The following is a 21,475-nucleotide window of genomic DNA, read 5'->3' on the forward strand; positions in this document are numbered from 1 at the left end:
GGCCATCATTTCCTAAACGGTGGAGCACAGTCCAATTCACTTAAATGGAGATGTTTCCGTTCCGTGCTTGCGGGTGGACGGTGGCCTTGTTGTGCAGGAGAGGTGCCAAAAGGGATCTTTAAGGGTATGCTATACTCTTTTGATAGTGCCATGTGCATGAGGACTTAGTCAGATCTTGACGGGACGCCAGTTCATTGAGCAAAAGTACGAGATATATCAAAAGCTAACTAAACTTTCAAAAAACTTCCGACATGTCATAGTGACAAGTCAGAAATTTTGATCAGTGGGGTCTGAGCCCCCCACCGATTACTTAAATGAAGCGGCAGAAGCGCTCGGGTGAGCCACTTCGTTTCTGATCGGCTTTTGTCGGCAAGATGAGAAATTGGTGTACGGGCACAATAGAAAGTCTATGAGCTCGTACACCAACTGCTTGGCTTTCCGAGACAAGCCAATCAGCTCAGAACTCACCGTAGCACTTCTGCCGCTTCATTTTAGCAATCGGTGGGGGGCTCTGTGCTCAGACCCCCACCGATCAAAACTTCTGACACGTCACTATGACGTTTTAGTTACCATTTAATCATGCTGTATTCACAAAGATGTCTTACAAAATAATCACTTTTTTATATGAAGTTTTTTCATTTTACAAAATGATTTCCATCTAATCCAATTTTTTTTTTTTATTACAAAATCGACCAATAATAATCATATAACCAGCCTCCCATAAGTGTTTTTTAGCTATACGTATATATATATATATATATATATATATATATATATATATATATATATATATTATCGGACAGAGCTGAATCCAGGACTTCAGTTACAAACATGAGATTTGAAGATTTTTTTTTTTTTTTTAATATATAGTTTTTTTCTTAATAGAAACCTTAAAAAAAAAAAAAAAAAAAAAGGCACCCCATTCCCTTATGAAATCCTATGGGGCAGCTAAACACAACGGTCGTGGTCATGTGCCCATATCTCTCAATGGTTCTAAAGCCACTGGATGATACAGGACCAATGGTAAGTCTAGCACAAAATATTTAAAGGGGTTGTGTCGCCTCATTACCATGAGACCGGGTCTGGTTCCCCGATGCGTAGCAGAGTTTGCTAGGAGGGGTTACCGTCGGCTGCTCACTTCCCCGACAGCGGCCACTACAGGTGAAATTAAGTATTACATCTAGCCAATCAAATGAATGGCCTTCCTTGTGATACATGGATGACTGGGTCAGTCAGCTTATCAGAAGCGCTCTGTTCTAGAGCATATAAGGGGTCTTGAGCAGGGTACCATCCCTCTGTAACGTCAATAGGGCCTAATAGGCAAAATGGGGATTGGTTGTCGAGAGGAGACAATCCCTTTAGTTACAATTTATAGGTAAGTGGATTTTTTTTTTTAACCCATCTGCTGTACTTTAGGAAAATGGTTATGAATTTTACTGACGCAAGTTGGATTTCTGCTTGTGTGGAAAATTACGCATGTACAATACTGCCTGTTCTGGATGAATGAACGTGAGGAGAGCAAAAAAAAATAAATGATAAAATACAAAATACAAGCTAAAATGGATTTAATGCATTTGCTTCAAACTCACCAAATTCCAACAATTATAATTAAAAAACTTTATAATAAATAAATAATTTATTATGTTATAAAAATAGAACAGAGGACATATTCTTCGAGGGAATTCCTTCTTTTTACGATTACAGTTCATCACGACCTCTTCGGAGCGGCCACTCAGGATGACGAGACACGTACTCTGCCGCAGTGCTGACCAGCCGTAAAAATTCCGCAACATCGAAGGCGTAATTGGTGAATTTTGGGTGTTCTCCCAAAGTCGGGTGATGTCCCTTAATTAGACGGCATAACAAGCTTTGTCATTCTCGGGCACGTTATTCTCTCCATTGAAGGACAAGTTAATTAGGTAATTCTGGTTACAGAAAACAACTTTCATTTAAAGCCCCCAGGACATATTGATCTATTTTTTTTTCTACACGGGACACGGGGGAGAATTATTGACAGGTTGAACTAATGACCAATTAATTTACTTTTGATCCTGCCACAGCCTGAAATGTGTCACAACTCAATGGAAGAAGCCTAATAATGGGAGAGAACAATATAATCTAACGAAAAAAAAAGTGTGAATGGAAAGAGTCAAGAGCGACACCATGTGAACGTGCGGGGAGTAACACACAGCAGCGAGGGCTTCATGTCCGAATATTCTCATAAAATCACTACTCGAAAATTAAAAAAGGGGTATTCGGTTTCTGCAAATAAATTTTAGGCCGAGTTCACGCAGGGCGAATATGCTGCGTAAAGTGACACAGCGTAAAGATTTGTTTAAATCTCATCCACTTTGCCGCTACCGTAATATGCTGTGGATTTTCCGCAACGAATTCCGTTGCAGAAAATCCACAGTATTTACGCAACGTGTGAACTGACCCTTATTCTTTGTATAATGAAAAGTTATATAATTTTCCAATATACTTTATGTATCAGTTTCTCCCGGTTTTAAGATCTCTGCTTGCTGTCCTACAATAGAAACCGTCATTTACTTGCAGGAGAGAAAAAAATATCTGTCCATGGTCATGAGCAGCAAAAATGTTGTCAATGAAACATAGAAGAAAGCGGATCCCATAGCAAAGATCGAAATGGGCCCTTAATATGGTGCTGGTTTTGCCATCCAGGACAAAAAGAACAGTTTGTTTCCCCTCCACATCCTCTCCATGACACTTGGGTCAATGCCCACTCTCCTGCTGCTAAAAATTCAGTTCCTCTGCAGGGGGGAGTCCTACACAGGTTTTCGACACCCAGTAGCGAAGAGATGGGACCAACCAACCCGGGGCCCCCTTTCTCTTAGGGCCCCATAGCAGCTGCATAGGCTCTCTCTATGGTATATCAGCCCTTAACAAGACCTCAGCTGGCTAAAGGAGTCATTTTTAATGTAAACCCTCTGATCGGGTAATACCCCTGGTATCGTGAGCAGTACTTACCTTGTCCTGAGGGAAAATTTTATCTGCTTTCTCCCATGTGATGTAGTGAATTCCTCGAAGTCGAGCCAAGTCCAAGTAACACCTCTCATCCTGACAATTATATCTAGGGAGAGGAGATCACACATGTACAGTATTCTACGCAACGGCGCCCTCTGCAGGGTAAACACATGCAATAATATAGTAGAAGACAAAACTATTATCTGCCCTGTTCACACTTGTACTCTGCATTATTCGCTACTAACATGCCCGAATCTAAACACAACATTTTACCCATTCACCCCTCTAGAGGGCGCACAGCACAACTGATACTGGAGGTGAATTAGTTATGCCACGCACCCACTGAATGAGTTTTGCAAAAACAAAAAATGGCTACTATACTGCAATGCCACGTGTTTACCGTGCATGAATTCCGATACAAATACATAATGGCAAAGGTTGGTCCTGAAATCTTCCTAAAATTCTCAAAATTAGCGGTTCTATACGTTTTGTCTTGTATATTAAATGCTATGTGTATCAATACAACATGTAAAATTCTCATCATGCCTATTCTAAATATTTGATATAACCCTTCTGTTCTGAAGTGCCCTTAAAATAAGATTAATAGGGTAAGATTACTAATACACCAAGTCAGAGGTGCACATGTACTAATGGATCTGGGACATTGTCATTGTGATTAATGGACGCTGGTATACGCAGATTCTGATAATCCACATACAGATATGGGCTGCGTGAATGCCGAGCTGACCTTGCACAAATGACTCGTGGGAAAAGAACTTAGCTTTTATTTTTAAAGTCTATAAATATTTATTGAAAATTCCATTCGGTGTCGTCATGGTAGGCCATTTCTAGAAATGTGAATATATGGACAGGTCAGCACGCTTGCTTAAAAAAAAAAAAACTAGCTCTAAAAGCTGTACTGCTGAAACATTTGCACCAACAGGACCATTAGTATAATGTCATCATCAGGGGCATACACAGAAACCATAGTGCCCCATATCTAAATTCAGAATTCCCTCCCCCTACTGAAAGCTCCAACTATTTTTTTTTTTAAGTTAATGTTCACTGTTCTTTTGAAAATAGGGATTGGAGCTCTGCTTTTCACAAACTCCAAATTCCCTGCTTCCCCTACCGCCACTAGGGGGAGCTCACTGTATTTGTATTGAACTCAATGGGAGTTGTATAAATCTATATGCAGTGAGCTCCCCCTAGTGGTGGCTGCAAGTAAACACTGAGACAGTGTTTTAGGAAGCAGTAGAAGTTGTTCAGTTCCGGGCCCTCTTTTACCATGGGCCCGTTAGCGTGGTCATAGGGCCTGCCTCTACAGTAGGTACGCCACTAGTTGTTGCGCAATAGACATTAAGGATTGTCTAGTGTAGCAATGAAGGCCGACTTTCTGCAGTCAGACACACATAGTAATTCTTAAATATAATGTTGTTATGGAAAACTCTCCCTTTACAAACTGGTGCAATCCAATCAGGACCCTTCAGGGACTCACACTCCCTGTATTTGCAGCACAGGGCCCCTCACCCGAATAGAAGACGATGACAATAACAATATATGAAGGAATTGCTAGTCATGCAATTTCCTAATGCAAAAGGAGAAGACATTCTAGGAGAGGCAACCATATTACACACGGGAACATAGACAATGACTTACAGCTCAAATATAACTGCCCAGTTTGGTAAAAAGAGTAAATGAGTCAGTCCGGCCCCGTGCAGCCCAATAAATATGTCAGAGTTATGTGTGATCTTCATCTGTTCAAGGAATCCAAGAGATCTAGAGAAACATACAATGAAGGGTTTGCAGTTATGGAGAGAACTATCAATACGTTGCCTTTTAGAACGTCAAATTGCTACATAGACAGAGGGGGGTTATACAGGATTAGAAAATCATGGCTGCTTTTTCCCAGAAATAGCGCCACACCTGTCCCATAGGTTGTGTCTGGTATTGCAGTAAACCTCCATTGAAGTGAGGCTTCGTTCACATCTACCTCGGGGTTCCATTCGTGGTTCCGTCAAACCTTTCCGTCAGGAGAACCCACGAACGGAAACAAGACGGAAACCATAGCCTTCCCGTTAGCCTTACCAGTGATTTCAATGGTAACGCTTCCGTTGCTAATGGTTTCCGTTTGTCTCCGTTCCTTAAGGTTTCCGTTTTTTTGGCAGCATCAATAGCGCAGTCGAATTGATATGTTGTCTGAAGGAGTTGTCTACACAACTTGTTAAAGTGTCATGGTGTCTTACTGGATACGATAATGTTTTCTTTTATTGATATTTAATAAAGAATTTAAAATGAAAAAGAAAGTGAAAATAAAAAAATAAATATGCCTTTGCAGGGGATTTGGAGCTCTGTATCAGAAAAAACACCATTAATATATATATTAAAAGGTATATACAGGTGACATGTCAGAAATGTTGATCGGTGGGGGTCCGAGAAAGGAGACCCCCCACCAACCCCTAAAACGAAACGGCAGAAGCGCTTCGTTTCTGTTCGGCTTTTTCCGGAAATCAATGAAACAGTGTACGGACTCAATACAAAGTCTATGAGCCCGTACTCCGATACATTAAAAATGGGGGTCCCGGGCCCATAGATGCTCCTCACTGCACCCCCTTCAGTGAGGATGAGCTTGAATGGATCAGCAATCGAACATACACCTGCCGCTTCATTCACTGTCTATGAGAATAATGGGAATGACCGAACGATGAAACTCGGCTGTTTCGGTCATTCCCATAGACATTGAATAGAGCGGCAGCGCGCACGTTCGACCGCCGCTACATTTAATGTCCTCCTGCAGTCAGGCAGTGAAGAACGGGCGTTCGGTGGGGCCCCCAGCGATCAGAAAATGATCACCTATCCTGTAAGGTGTTTTCTTGCAAATAACAGTTATGGCATAGTAGTACTTACTGATTGGTGGGGGTTACTATTAAGTGAGACACATTCAAAATTCATCATCACACCTCGCGCCTCATATTAGAAAACGAAAGAACTTTTTTTTTATTACTGTTGGCAAAGTATCGTTTTGGTATCGAAATCGCAATACTAAACGAAGTATCAGTATCGAAGTCCAAATTTTGGTATCGTGACATCCCTACACTGTGGGTCGCATCCCCCTGGGGGTTCGTGTGAAGACCTCCGGGGGGTCGCGAGTCACTCACCGAGGTCCCGGTTCCATTCAATGCTGGAGCAAGGAGCTGACATCTCCTTGATCCAGCATTCACGGTGCCCTGAGCGGCTCGACGCAGGCAGGCGGGATGTAGCGACATCATCGCGCCTGCCTGCGCTGAGTCACTCATAGCACACACCGGAGGAGGCGAAGGATCGGGGATAGGTAAGCAATTATGCTATTTTTCTATTATGCACATATGGGGGCATTATACTGCATGGGGGCTGCTATGGGGGAATTATACTGCATGGGGGCTGCTATGGGGGAATTATACTGTGGGGGCTGATATGAGGAGCATTATACGGTATGGGGCTGTTATGGGGGGGCATTATACGTTATGGGAGCATTATACTGTGTGGGGGCATTATACTATGGGGGCTGTTGGGCAAGGCGTCTGGGCATAGGCGCGCAGGGGTCCGATGATGATGGTGGTGTTGGGGAGTGGTAGGGGGGCCCAAGCTGAATTCTTGCACCCGGGCCCATAAGCGTTTAGCTACGCCCCTGATCCCATGGTCTCAGTTTACATGTAGGAGCTAACTGGCGTCTGCAGGGAGGTGGGGATAATGGGGCTGTGAATGTGAACGGCTTTCCACAGTGTAGTCTGTCGGAGGTCTATATATGTTGTCCTACGGATATGCTATAAATGTGTTCTGTAGCAATATCCCTTTAATGCAACAAAATATATAAAAATCCTGGTGAAAAACCTGCTGTACTGCAACAGATTTAGAAACCCCCAGTTGTCTGTTGTGATCGACATCCGAACAGATATTTCCCCTACAGAGGTCTCTGCCGGGAAAATGTAGTATTGCATGGCCGCCATTGAAATGAGTGGCCGACCATGTAATACATAGACGGGCCGGCTCTGGCTCATAGAAGGGGTCCAAAGTGCCCCCCCTATGAAGTCTAGATGTCCTAATGTCCTCATGAAACTTCACCTTTCATCAACGGACCGACCATCTATTATTCACATATGGGGTTCCAGATCACGTGGCCTCATTTAGGATTCGTCCTGCCGTGTATTTCACCTTGGATAAGGATTATCAGCTTGTTCTCGGATATTATAAACATAATATTACGTACCTATATTTGTAATCCACCACAGTGACTTGAAAGAGTGGGACAGACTTCAAGGCATGGACCAGCTGAGGGAGAACATCAGTAAGAAATATGTTTAGCGTTATAATCCGTTTGGCTAATTTTTTATTTTACGGATTTCCTGGGAGACTTGTTGCCACAATGTTATTTCCGATGATCACAGAGCAAAGACGAAGCGTCTGTGGTTAGAAATGACCCCATGAAATGACCCCAGGGCATCGCCACCCACAGAAAGGTAATGATTACCTCATCTAAGTTCAGTATTTTCCGAAACTCTGTGCTGCGTATAAGAATGGTGACTCGAATTTTCTCCTCCTAGAGCCAAAATCAAAGTAAATCAGTTAAAAATGGATCTATTCACATGTTGTGGTCAAATGACATTGTTTGCAAGACAAAAAAAACCAAAACACCGCTCTTGTCTATGGGCTGTGCCTGGTATTGCACTTCAGCTCCATAAACTTGAATGAGCTGCAATACCAGACACAGCCTGTGGACAAGATGGCGCTGTTTTAATAGCAGCCATTATTTTCTAACCTTGTATATGTAATCTTTATGCTTTTCCCCACTTCAAGTGCCTTCCTCAATACCCACCAGTAGGGGTCAGGTATGCAGAAGACTGCACTGGAAGAAATCATTGGATCAGCTTGTAACCGGCCTGGCTTTCATGTTGCATCAGTTTAGAAGTTACCAACTCTTATTCCATTTTTATTGCACCGAGGGCTATGCAAATAAGGGCATAAAAGTGGGTACAAGGCCTGATGGCACATTCGCTTCAATAGAGGAATGCAGCAATAAGGACAGCACCTCTTTTATAGTCTCCGGCCTTCCATCTAACGTTATATGTTCCTGAACAGTCTGACAAAAGAAAAAGTACTCCATATATTGTTGGCAGGCTATGAATAATTTTATACATATATAATTTACGAGAATGGTGGCGCTATACTTCATCCCTACAGAAGGCTTTAAAAAAGAAAAAATATATATATATATATATATATGACTGTAATGAACTGTGGCCGGGAACAAACCCTCATGTTGATTTATAGCGCACCTTTAAAGTTTCCTGGGAAATATTCAGCCGGAAAAGCACATGTTGTGAAAACGCTCTGAACAATCCCGTGCTGCGGCAATTTGAGATCTAGAGAAAGAAAAAGCGCTGAAATTTACTGCACTAATAAAGCACGCATCTCCTGTCTTCAAACAATACTTCTTCTGTCACCCGTCACATCTCCGGATAACGAGCTTACCAGCGGCGTGTTGTAAAATAACCCGTATCTCATTCTGGGCAGTAGCGCAAACACAGCGTCCTTAAAGCAGACCTTAAAGGAACATAAATACAAAAGGGGAGATTACCAAATATGTCCATAAAAACATGAATATAGACCCTCAAGTATATAAGGACCCCCAAGTCTAACTTTATTTTATACATCACCATTCCCAATTGGAGCAGTGGCAATTTTTTAAGTGCAAAATACAGATAACACACATTACTGGCAGTCACGCATGCCCGTGATTACAGGGCACTTCCCCTTTAAATTAAAAACAATCACTTGTCCACCTTTGTAACCATTAATATTAATTTCCCCCATTGCATGCAAAATAAAAAATGAATTAACATTGCAAATAGTCTTGATTAAAAATCTCCTAATGTTTTGGCTCTGCAGCTCCAATGAAGAACTGTTTCCATGGTTACAGACTACAAACAAACAATGTGTGTCAGATCCTGCAGTCATACGAATATCTGTCCCCTACTTCTTGCTGTTCCTGCCAAATATATGTAAGCAAGTAGGGGACAGATGGATTGCAATATGACTGCAGGATCCAACTACAGAGCGTTTACTTGTAGCTTGTAACCATGGAGACACATAGGACTGAATAGGAGCTGTAAACACAAAATAGTAGGATATCCTTGGAATGGTAATTTAACATTTCTGTTTCGTCCGGACCCCTGCTGCTTTCTCACCCTCCATGGCCCGATCACTGTGGCATTTTTTAACGTTCTCTGCTGTCTTCCTGCTGAAAATCAGCAACTTTCTACAGTACTTTGTATTTCAACTCTTCATCGTTTTCATGATCTTTCCTTGCTTTTAGTGAATGAAAACATTCAACATCCAGAGGCTGAAAATCTGTTATGATCACGTCTAGATGGCACAGCAAGGATGGCTTATTACAAGAGAAAGCTCTGGTACAATGAAATAGCCCTGCACCTGTGTCCGTTACATACGATCAGGTTTCAGCTTTTGGATGTAAACGCGAATATTCCTATTCACTGACAGTTAGCAGGGATCTTAAAAAAACGGGGAAGAACTGAAGCAGCAAGTATATTATAAAGTTACCAAACTTTTCATTAAAACAACAATAAACTATAAAACCAAAAAAACTTTAAAAATGATAAAACAACAAAGAGAAATACATTTGGAACATCTTACCCGTTTAGAATCGTACGCTTTCAAGTGTGTAACTTCGTAATCTGTAAAAGCTTTCCACGTCTCGCTGAACAAATCGCCATAGCCGTAGAAACTCTGCAGAAAACACATATTTAGTGTTTAGTACAAAGGCATCTAATCCCAAATTCTCTACATTGTACCAAAACCTCTGCTGAATAACTACTGTGCAGACAGGGGTGCACCATCCATGCGGCAAGATGAGAAGTTTACCTCATCCAGGAAGCTTCCCTGACTGCAGGGGACTTGGCAGACATCCCTGAATCTTCTCATCTTCAATTTGGAAAGTAGGGGGCGCAATTTCACTCAGGAAGCAAGAGGCCCCTCTGTACTATATAGAATAACCAGCAGAGTCAATGCTGATCTCTGTCAGAAGCCTCTCAGAAGGCACATTGGCAAAGATCCTAATCCAAATCCCTAAACTTTTCAGGAAAATAGGATATGCTAAATTCTGAAATCCAGCCAATCTGAATTACAACCTGTATTAGGGTATGTGCACACACACTAATTACGTCCGTAATTGACGGACGTATTTTGGCCGCAAGTACCGGACCGAACACAGTGCAGGGAGCCGGGCTCCTAGCATCATACTTATGTACGATGCTAGGAGTCCCTGCCTCGCTGCAGGACAACTGTCCCGTACTGTAATCATGTTTTCAGTACGGGACAGTTGTCCGGCAGCGAGGCAGGGACTCCTAGCATCGTACATAAGAATGATGCTAGGAGCCCGGCTCCCTGCAATGTGTTCGGTCCGGTACTTGCGGCCGAAATACGTCCGTCTATTACGGACGTAATTAGTGTGTGTGCACATACCCTTATAGTCCAGAGCTGCATTCACAATTTTGCAGACTACCACCTGTCGGCTCAGTGTCTGCACAGACATTGCTGTAGAGCCTATAGTGATGTACACTCTGGGAAGGATCATCTTATACCAGGATCTGATATAGAACTAATGTAAGACTAACTGCTCCATTGTATTATAGGAGCTAAACTGTCAGCGGTGGGTCTCTCGACAAGCTTGTTGGCTCATTCCATTGACAATTAGCAGAATCATGAATGCAGCTCTGGACTATAATACAGTCCATACAACCCGTTACATTTCAGTGTGTTGGACTTCTAAGACACTATGCCAGCTATAAGAATATTCAGAGCACCTCAATTAAAGGGGTATTCCCAGAATTGACAATTATTACCTATCCACAGGATAGATGAGAATTGTCAGATCACTGGGGCCCCCCCAACGCTGGTATTCCCAACCGATTGCGAGAACGGTGGTCCGAACCCTTGTGGATTTTAAATAGAGTGGCGGTCAAGCTTGAGGGGGGCACATTTTTATATGATTGATTGATTGAATGATTGTGATATGTCAAACAAAAAAGCACACAGAACCGTCACTTATCAGCCTTGAACTAGACCGTATTAGAGGGAGTAGATGGTCAGGGGCAGATGAGAATGTCCTGCTCGGCTGCTATAATGGTCATTGTGATCCCGGACACAGAGAATTGTTCAGTCTCCATGGAGCTCCACATCTCAATGGTTGAGGAGATTACAGTGGATTATAAATCAGGATTTTCTCCTTTGACACAGTCTGGCCCAGAACACGACAGGTGGCCGGGGACAATTTCCTTTTAGAAAGCAGAACCATCTGCCCAGGGAAGATAAGCCGATTACCTATCCCACTAGACCGCCCATGAATGCACCCAAACCCTATGGGACCAAGTGCAACTGCTGATCGACACGTGAACGCTGGAAGGGGTGCGCCGACCTCTGGCTTTGGTAAATCATTTTTCAATTCTATTGCGGATTGAAAAATAGCGCTCTTTGTGTAGAGATCGCTGGCTCTGGAAGGTCATCTCCACCCTGAACCATTTATTTTGGGAGCTGTGAAGGGAGGATAGTAATAAAGATAAGTATGACTGGTCATCACTTTCTGATAGATCACTTCTCAAGGGGCCAAGAAATTGAACAATAGATACAAGCAGCTCTTAAAAAGGAAGACGCTGATTAAAGTGTAGGATTTATTTTTATTTTATATGTCTATAATTCTGTGCCGATTTATTTGGTTATTTATTTTATAGGGTTTAGGACTACGTTTTTTTTTTTCTTATAAAGAGCCCCAAATGGTTAAAGGGGTTGTCCAGGCACAGGGTGGTTTTTCATACCGATGACCTATGCATAGGATAGGTTATCATCATATAAATCGGTGGGGGTCCGATACCCGGACACCGCACCTATCGGCTGTTCAGGCTGCCTCCGGGCGCCAGATGTTATGCAGTGGCCGGTGTCGGAAGCAGGTGGCTCCGGTCAAAGTATAGTGGCCGTGCTGCAGTACTGCAAGTCTGCTCTAATTTAATTGAATAGGAGAAGAAATGCAGCACGGCCGCTATACTGTGACCGGAGCCATCTGCTTCCGACACCGGCCACTGATAGCTTCTGCCGTTGGACACCCACCGATCATATACGGATGACCTATCCTTTGGATAGATCAGTATATAAAACCGCCCCATGCCTGGACCACCCCTTTAACTTACCTTCACACAGCCATAGAGTTAAAGGGTAACTAAACGTTCAATAAACTTCTGACATGTCACATGTTTTGATTGGTGGGGGTACATGCACTGAGACCCCCACCAAATCGGTAAAACGAAGAGGCAGAAGCGCTCGTGTGAGTGCTCAGCCGCTTCATTTCTGTTTGGCTTTTTCCGGAAATCGATGTAGCGGTGTACGGACTTAATAGAAAGTCTATGAGCCCGTACTCCGATACATCAGCTTTCCGGAAAAAGCCAAACAGAAACCAAGTGACACAGTGCTCACACGAGCGCTTCTGCTGCTTCGTTTTAGCGATTGGTGGGGGTCTCAGTGCTCGGACCCCCACCAATCAAAACTTCTGACATGTCACTATGACATGTCAGAAGTTTGTTGAACGTTTAGTTATCCTTTAGTAATAAAATGATGTCTGCCTGCAGCCACCACTAGGGGGCGCTCCCTACATACACCTACTATTAAACTGCATAATAAATAGATCTTTAACAAACTCACCCTAGTGGTGGATGCAGAAGACAGAAATGTATCATATATAACCCCATAGCTGTGTGAACAGAAATCTGAGATTTTTTGCTCTGTAACAGGAAAAATGGAGCTTCATCCCCTATAAAGATTATGAAATCAGCATCGATTTTTGCACTTCACTTAAACCAAGAGGTCCCTACAAACAAACAGGTTTTCTGATCATTTTTCATGCCATGAACAGTTTCAATAATGTTCATATTTATGAATAGAATGCCAAAACAACAGTGAAGACTGACGCACTGACAGTGTATTAGAAAAATTTAAAAATGAAAAAGGAAATGCTTCAAAAAGGTTAAATTGAACTCAAGTCCATTATACATACTTAGATACCACTTAGGGTCTATGGAAAACCGGGTATTATTTGTTTTTGTTTTTTTGGGGAATTAGGAAAATTAATTTGGGAATATCAGATCTGCCCAGCATGCACAAGGTTAATACAAAATACTGTATAAAAGTCTCCATTTAATAGAGCCTCCAGTAAACTTCTCCCTCCTACTACAGAAAATCTTGTTTCATGCTGGCACAATGTACACTTGGCAATTCACCAGCCGGTGTTCCCAGCGCCGTAAAAAATAGAAGAATTTGCTTCCTGTTCTCACGCCCAAGAATCAGACGATCTGTCCCCGAGGTTGTGTATTACTGGGTCAGTGCTGCAGGTGGTAACAGAAAACTCCAGCTTCTTTATACAGAGGCCACGTCTTGGCCGACAGCATCATATTCCACAAGTAACGGCAACCAAACCAAGTGTATAAATATCCGAATAATCACCGGAAAAACCGTCACCCCCAACATCCGGCCGTTGGATACATTTGGATATTTTTGCTACGCAGGCAGTGGATACAGTCAATGAAGGACTTTCAGCCCCTTCCCATCAAAACAAATGTTTAATATTGGCTTATGAGGGAATAAATCTAGAGCTCGGACACCCTCCGTAAACCATGCACCTGGGTCAGCAAGACACGATTGGGATAAGAATGTTTCCATTCACCGACAGTAAGCAGGGATTTTGAAAATAGAGAGGAGTTGAAACACAAAATATATTATAACGTTGACCTTAGACAGTAGAACTTTTTATTATACACTAATTAAAGTGTATCTATCGTGGTAATGTTTTTGTACTAATCCGTAGTTCATGTGAATATATGAAACTTTGTAATACATCTTACTAGTGGAAAGTAACATGTCGTCCCCCCCCTTACAGCCACTTGTAGTTCCCCTTCCCTGCCTGCAGGCTCTCTGTATATGTTCAGAAAACTTAAGTCCTCAAAATATTTGCAGTAATACAGAAAATAGAAGAAATAGCGGAGGAAGAGGAGGGGGATGCAGCTGCACAGTCTCTGTGTCTGTGAGACATCAGATTGTCTCGGAGTACCGAGCGTAGCCATAGCATCACATAGAGGACAGCGTGATGAACACAGCGGGATAGGCATAGAAAATGGGGGTCATCATCCTTCTGAACTCCAGCTGTTGTAGAACTACAATGCCCAGCATGTGGATAGAATAATAATAAAGTCCTTGGCTGCCAGTGCATGCTGGGAGTTGTAGTTTCACAATAGCTGGAGTGCTGACCCCTGTACTAGGGCATGTGCAACCAGCAATGTTATGAAGTTAAAGGGGTAGTCTGGAGAAAATCCAATCTCAAATCCACAAAGAGGGAATTCTGTTTTATTTGGGCAGGGCTCCTTTTCAGAGCACAAGCCAGAACTACTACAAAGAGTGTCCTGGCATTACAGAGAGAGCCCACTGATTTCAATAGGCAGCATGTAATGCTTTATTTCCCCTGTGGTGGCGCTGCAGGGGAAATGAACACTTGGCATCAGGTTCACAGATGATTGCTGGAGGGTCCTGTAACAAAAAGGAATTGTCCAAAGAGGATAAGTTTCCATGCTGGCAACGCTAAGCTATAGATATCCACGTATGACAGGTTACAGTACTGCTACATTCAGATCAACAAAGGAGGGGGAGGGTCAACAAAGGGACCCCACCGCCTCCATTTTTATAACACATACCCCTTTAAGAAAGAAAAAAAAAAATACTTACTGTGTCCCACATGACAATATTGACGTCGGTGCTGAAGGAGTTGTTAATATGTTGTGTAATATAGAGATTGACAAAATCACAGAAGTGGTGATAGAGATTTACACCTGGGAACAACGAAAAAGAAAATAATTAAAATATTAGTAACAATAAACTCACATTTGCTTCCTAAAATCTACCATCTCTTCCTGTGAACATATAAAAATCAACAAAACCGGATTATCAGACATTCTGGATTATTGGACAGTCACACAATAATATAAAAAAACTCATTTCCAGGGCTGGATAAAAAAGGGAAAAATCAAATCCTAGCAGCCGTGTCCATGTCTGTTAACCAGTCCAGTCTTGTTTTAATCCTCGTTATTCTGCAGCTCTGTGCCGGAAACAAGTGCAGGATGATCAGACTTTCTAGATTATCAGATGGCGGATTAAAGGAATTTGACTGTTTTATGTTTTAGACAGATTTATTCACAGGCCGTGACTGCGCTGTCACTAGACATAACCTCGGCTGTTCTTCATCTGGGGCAAACATTCCGTTTTCTGCCCCAGCCTCGTAAATGGTTAGCACCCCCTGGTACATGCCCTGCCAGCCGCCTCCCAGGCTCCATAAGACTTGTGAACTACACTTCTAAAAATCCTTCCTAGAATATAAATAAAGGGATTGGAGTGCAGTAAACATTTGGCGCATCCCATTTCCCCCCTACCGAGAACAGCAAGTACCCGGAGATTGTTGAGATGCTACATGGAAGAAACCGTAGGCCCTGTTCACAGTTTTTTGCAGGCAGAAAAAAATTTGTGTTTTTGAGGCAGATCTTGACCTGCCTGCGCTTTTTTGACGCGGTTTTCTCGGAAACTAGCGCTGCAGGATTTTTCTGCCTTCCATTGATTTCAATGGGAGGTCAGAGGCGGAACCGTGGCAAGAAAGGACATGCTGCTCTTTTTTTTCCCCCGTGAGCGGCAAAAAGCTGCTCGGGAAAAAAACGCTCTGCCTTCCATTGAAATCATCGGGGGCGATTTCTGCCGTTTTTTGCCGCTGATTGCTATGCGGTTTCCTCATCAAAATCAGCGCCAAAAATCTTTGTGTGAACAGGGCCTTAGGGCTCATGCACACATCAGTTAATTTCTTCAGTGTGCTATCTGTTTTTTTCAGGGATCCGCATTCTCAATCTGAAAAACTCAGGGCAGGTCCTATCCTGGTCAGTTTTTGCAGATCGGTCTCATCCATTCTGGTCTAGGAGTCCGTTAAAGAAAAAACAAAAAAAAAAAACGGACTGCCCATGGAAGCCATCTGTATGCAGTCAGTTTATTGCAGCCATATAAAAGGACAAGGATGTGTGCATGAGCCAAAGGCTACATTCAGATGAGAGTGTCCGATTTGTGCACGTAATAAAATGCAGCGTTTTCGACATTTCGTGTCTGTTGTTCGTTGCGTATTGGCATCAGTATTTCTATGTAATTGTATCGTAGAACACGGATGTCGTCCGTGTGCTGTTCGTGGTTTTCATGCACTCATAAACTTTAATGGGCGACAAGGTCTGCAAACACGGACCAATATAGGACATGCAGTGAGTTCCACGAGTGTGAAAACTCAGGTATGTCTGAATAGACCTTGAAATCAATGGGTCCGCGTGCTGCATGTTATTTCACATAAATGTAGTCAGAGCGGGGCTGCGGCTGTGTAATACACGTGTAATACAGCCATTGCCCCGCTCCTGACAAGTGTGCACGTGGGGTCAGCATGCGATGATGCGGCCAGCGCTGCACTAATGAGCGCCGGCACTGAATACAGAGAACATGGCGGGCGCACTGCAAAACAACCCCATATTCAGTCTTCTGTCCCGGCGCCGCCGCTCATTAGCTGGCCACATCACCTCATGCTAGCCGTGCGCACACTTGATGTCAGGAGCGGTGCAATTTCTGTATCACACAGCCGCAGCCCCGCTCTATTGCCAGAGATCAGAGAAATTTCTGATCTGCGATGCTATTCCCTTGAATGCTGTGATCGAAGCTGACCGCAGCATTGAAGGGGAAAACGAGAAGGGGGATGCCCCCCGTGGATTGCGTCACAGGGAATCCCTGTGATGCTTGAGGGACATACCATATATGGGCAGACAATCCAGGGTCCATTGAAGGACACCAAGGCTGTCTGACCGTATATTCCTGTTGTTAGGACATACTTAGTAAACAGGCAGTTGTTAGGACATACCCATCAGTACACAGTCTAATGTACAGAGATATAGATATATGCCAGTAAATTAAAGTTTAAAAAAGTAAAAAAATTAAGTAATGTGAAATACTTAATGTGCGGCACATGGAGGTTCAAAATTCATCACACCCCGTGCCTCACATCAGTGAATGGAACAACTTTTTTTTTCTTTTTTTATTACAGTTGGCAAAGTATCGTTTTGGTATCAAGAGTCGCAACACTACACAAAGTATCGGTATCGAAGTCCAAATTCTGGTATCGCGAGTCGTGACAATCCTAATCAGATGTGCACATTACCTGCATCTAACTTCATGATATATGTCGGCCTCTCGACGACGACGTCACAATGTCCATCTTCGATGGGTCTGAACGTCAGGGAGCTGAATGTCTGCAGCTCCGCAAACCTGGAATTACAAGAAACCAGAAATATTCACAACATTTCAGAGCAAGTTCAATCAGGAATCTTATAAACTCTGAGCGGAGGAGACCAAAACCAACATTCTGTAGATTATTATAAAACCAAAAGCTCGGCCATAACCAATAAGATCTCCATTACAAATCTTAACTGGCATGTCACCCAGCTTTCCCAAACTCCTGAAAGGTAAATCTGCCAAGTTCTACACTTCTTCCCCTGTATTGCTCGATGATGAGACACATTTGCCATTTGGGACCCAACTGTTATGGGAATTTTAATACTGGTAATATTAGTAGTCACTCAGCTTTCCAAGAAGCAGGTATAACTAGCTAACTAACTAACTAACTAACTAGAGGCTGCGTATAAGACTAGCATTTATTTATCTGTACTTGCCGCCATCTTCTACCAGCGACAATCTGAAGATTAATATTGAAATATAATAAATACATAACCAAAGAATACAGACATCTGCAGATCAGCGGCAATACCAAGGAGGAATGTTTGATAGTCTTAAAGGGGATGTCATACATTGCGGTCATATCAGATTTTTTTCTGCAGTTTGCACTACATGACAGCAAGAACACAGGGGTTTTGCAAAAAAACAAAACAAAACAAAAAAAAACATTTTTGCCATGGAGTCTTGGAAAAACAGTGACATGACTGCAACATGTGAACACAGCCTAAAAGGTCAAGGTAAAACAATGAGAGTGGTGGTGTGAACTTGTATTCAGACTACAGAATCCTGCAGAGACATCATGTAACGAGTATTAGCACATCCTAAATTATCATCAGGGAAAGCAGTGAGTATTTAGACTTACCATCGCCGTCCAGCTATAGTCCATTCATGATTGAGTTTCCAGGATTCTTCTTTTATGTTGGTGGTGACGGAGGTTCTCGGTGGTGATGGGACAGGAGTTTCCATTTCTCTCAGACTTTCAGAGCTGCAGGCCGTGTTGTGAAGACATAATGATGGATGTTTTTGGACATTACTAGTTTGATGGGAATCTCCATTTGTAGGCAATGATCTCCATGTGATGATGAGATTGTGTAAAGTCGTCCAACTCTGGGGGAAGATTTTTCAGCTTTGGGGCCAGTGTTTTCTCTACGGTGGAGACATCTGGAGGCAGAAATCTCATGAAGTCGGTGACTGAGAGACCAAATCCAGGATTCCTCAAAGTCAATTGTGGTTGAGAAGGGATCGGTCTCCCATGTCCAGAATTGTTTTTCTCCATTTCCTAATTTTTATTAATCAGTTCATTCTGTGATTTGGCAATGGTCTCTGATTGGAGCAATTCCTTTTTAGAGAGTCAACAATTTCTATTACATTCTCCTAGTTGCGTCCTTAACAGATGCTTCATGAACTCCGTCAGTCAGCGGAGGATTCTGGGATAAACAAGTCTACTCCATCAGCTGGAATACTGTGAGAGGGAAAGGATGCCTCTTCTATCTTATTAGATGTAGTTATCCCAGTATTGAGGCCCAGAGTAGAGTCAATTACCAGAGTAAGTTGTCCCAGGGATAGGCATGGGCCCGTCAAGAGTCAGAACACCAATATAGGACATTTCCATCTCTCATTGATCAGAGGAAGAGGCAGCGAGTGCTATGACCAGCGGGTTGTGGACCCACTGTGCTACTCCACCGGTTTGGCTTAGGGCCACCTCTAAGGGCGTTGTCTAAGTAGCCTCCCCAGTCTTCACCCTTTAACCCCCGTACGGGGATCTGGACTTCGCTGCGGGGAGACTACCAGGTCGCTACCTCTTGAGGTGGTCCCGGTTTGAGTAGCGGCTGGCCCAGCGGACCAGAATACAACGGTGAAGCACACCAAGGGTACAGGCACTGGCAGATGATACTTGGCAGACGGGTGAGGATCAGAAGACAGTTTGTGATAGGCAAGCAGGGATGAGGGAGTCTCCTACATCAGATAACAGACTGTCAGAGGGAGAGGAGGTCTCTGACCAAGACCCCAGTTGGAGCAAAAGGTAAAATCTGCATAATTCTTTTAAAACCGCCAGGTACCACTCTCAACATTGGTTTTGACATCACCCTGCACATGGGGATCATTATTAGTTATTATTATATTATTTTTCAGGTCCTTTACATTAGGAATACCCCTTTAATCAAATAACTTCCCATTGTCCTGGGGATTGATTTATCCCTTCACCCCTTATCAGCAAGACATGGCGGCTCCAATTAAGCAGGACACCAGGGAGTAGTGGAGAGTTCTGGTGTGAGACTTGGAGTCTGGTTTAGACATTACGACCTGAAGCAGGTTCCATAGTGTAATGGTTAGCACTCTGAATCTCGGCCAGACTGTCCATCAGCAGCATCAGCAGGAGGGAACCAAGGATAATCAGGGCGGGCCAACCTTGAAAATCAGGTAACACTGAAAGTACCCGTGTGCTAGGAGGACCCTTGGGAACATACAATGGGGACACCAGGCAGTAGTGGAGAGTTCTGGTGTGGGACTTGGAGTCTGGTTTAGACATTACGACCTGAAGCAGGTTCCACAGTGTAATGGATAGCACTCTGTGAGAGAACGGGGGATCATCAGTGCAGGCCTGCCTTAAAAGCAGGGGGGAACTAAAAGGTATGTAGCTGGGATCACCCTGAAAAGTAGCACGGCAATGACCCACATCTACAGACCACAAGGTACCAAATCGTCAGGCAGAAGAATAGTCGCTGGTCAAGCAAAGGTCAGGGCAGGCAGCAAACAAGCGTAGTCGATGGACAGGCCGGGGTCAGGGCAGGCAGCAAACAAGCGAAGTCAATAAACAGGCCGGGGTCAGGGCAGGCAGCAAACAAGCGTAGTCGATGGACAAGCCGGGGTCAGGGCAGGCAGCAAACAAGCGGAGTCAAATAAACAGGCATAGGTCAGGGCAGGCGGCAGTCAGAAAGAGTAGTCCAATAAACAAGCCAAATGTCAAAACCAGAAAATCAATCATATGAAATCGCAGCGAGTGCCCTGATGTTACTGGCGCGCTGCAGGAGACTCCACCACTAGATCTTTTTGCAGCGAAATGAAATTTCCCCGTGGAACTCCTTCTCCGGATAGATGGTGTCTCTGGAGAAGGTGTACCGCACATAGTCTCCCTCATCGCTGACATGGCACCTGCAATCATCCGCCAATGGCGTGTTCAGCATGGCTCTCAGCATCCTGCGTGATGCACCACCCATAGTGTCCCATAGTGGGGTCTCATGCACCTGTCTGGCAGTCACTTTAATGCGCGGTGGTAACACATAAGGTGCACTGCGGACCCTGGATTTTCGAGCCACTACTGGTGCCCCCCTGTTTGTGGCAGAGACTAATGGCTTTCTTGCCAGAAACTTCTCCCAGGCAGTTGGTCTCTTGGGAGATGGGGCAGTGGTCTGGTCCTCACCTGATGGTATGGTGGGTATGGGCACCTGATGTTCCTCCCTTGCTGCACGGGTAGGAACTGCAGCTGTTGGTGGCAGCTCCCAGGCTGATGGTCTCCTGGGCAATGGGGCAGTGGCCGGGACCTCATCTGATGATATGGTGGGTTTTGGCACCTGATGTTCCTCCATTGCTGAGCAGGTGGTGGCTGCAGATGTTGGTGGTGGTGGTGGAGTCTTCAGCCTGAGGTATCGGCCCGATTCTTTATCTGGTGTTCTCCACAGATTTTTAAGAAATGGCACGATCCTCAATGCTGCCGTTAGACGTCCAAAAATGCCAGTCTGCCTCTGATGTCTCTCAGGCTCCCGGCTGTACGGGGTCTTCCCGGGACGATGGAGATATCTCCGGGGCTGGAACTTTCCACCAGCCCCCGGTGCAGCCATCTGGCTGCCTCTTCCTCCACACACTCGGAAGTGTGGGTCTGGAAGGACTAACAAAAATAAAAGAAAATAAAAAAACAAAAAAGATATAGAACCAATTAAAACCCAGCCGGGATAATCGCAGTAGTGCTTAGCCGCTCCTCTCTCCTCGATATCTGCCTCGCACTGACCGTTCCTGCTGAGAATTCCGTGACTGGGTGACGACGCTTCTGTGATGCTGTCCATGGCAACAAGGTCCTAAGTGGTGCTGCCCATGGCATCCAATC

The 21,475-nt window shown here is 43.9% G+C and overlaps 1 protein-coding gene across 1 annotated transcript in view; it reads right to left on the reverse strand.

Annotated features, from left to right (window-relative positions):
* Nucleotides 1–742: 742 nt before the first annotated feature.
* The window catches only part of EOGT (EGF domain specific O-linked N-acetylglucosamine transferase), a 31,391-nt gene continuing 10,658 nt past the window's right edge, over nucleotides 743–21,475 (reverse strand). Inside the window, exons 7-16 of the mRNA XM_075834014.1 lie at nucleotides 17,300–17,406; nucleotides 14,800–14,903; nucleotides 9,676–9,768; nucleotides 8,494–8,565; nucleotides 8,298–8,384; nucleotides 7,493–7,561; nucleotides 7,232–7,293; nucleotides 4,645–4,764; nucleotides 2,989–3,091; nucleotides 743–1,845 (exon numbers count right to left, since the gene is read on the reverse strand). Of these exons, the coding sequence (XP_075690129.1) occupies nucleotides 1,699–1,845; nucleotides 2,989–3,091; nucleotides 4,645–4,764; nucleotides 7,232–7,293; nucleotides 7,493–7,561; nucleotides 8,298–8,384; nucleotides 8,494–8,565; nucleotides 9,676–9,768; nucleotides 14,800–14,903; nucleotides 17,300–17,406 (964 nt within the window). The 3' untranslated portion in view covers nucleotides 743–1,698. The remainder of the gene's footprint in view (nucleotides 1,846–2,988; nucleotides 3,092–4,644; nucleotides 4,765–7,231; nucleotides 7,294–7,492; nucleotides 7,562–8,297; nucleotides 8,385–8,493; nucleotides 8,566–9,675; nucleotides 9,769–14,799; nucleotides 14,904–17,299; nucleotides 17,407–21,475) is intronic.

This window comes from Rhinoderma darwinii, chromosome 7 (genome assembly GCF_050947455.1).
Source record: "Rhinoderma darwinii isolate aRhiDar2 chromosome 7, aRhiDar2.hap1, whole genome shotgun sequence".
Lineage (NCBI taxonomy): Eukaryota > Metazoa > Chordata > Amphibia > Anura > Rhinodermatidae > Rhinoderma > Rhinoderma darwinii.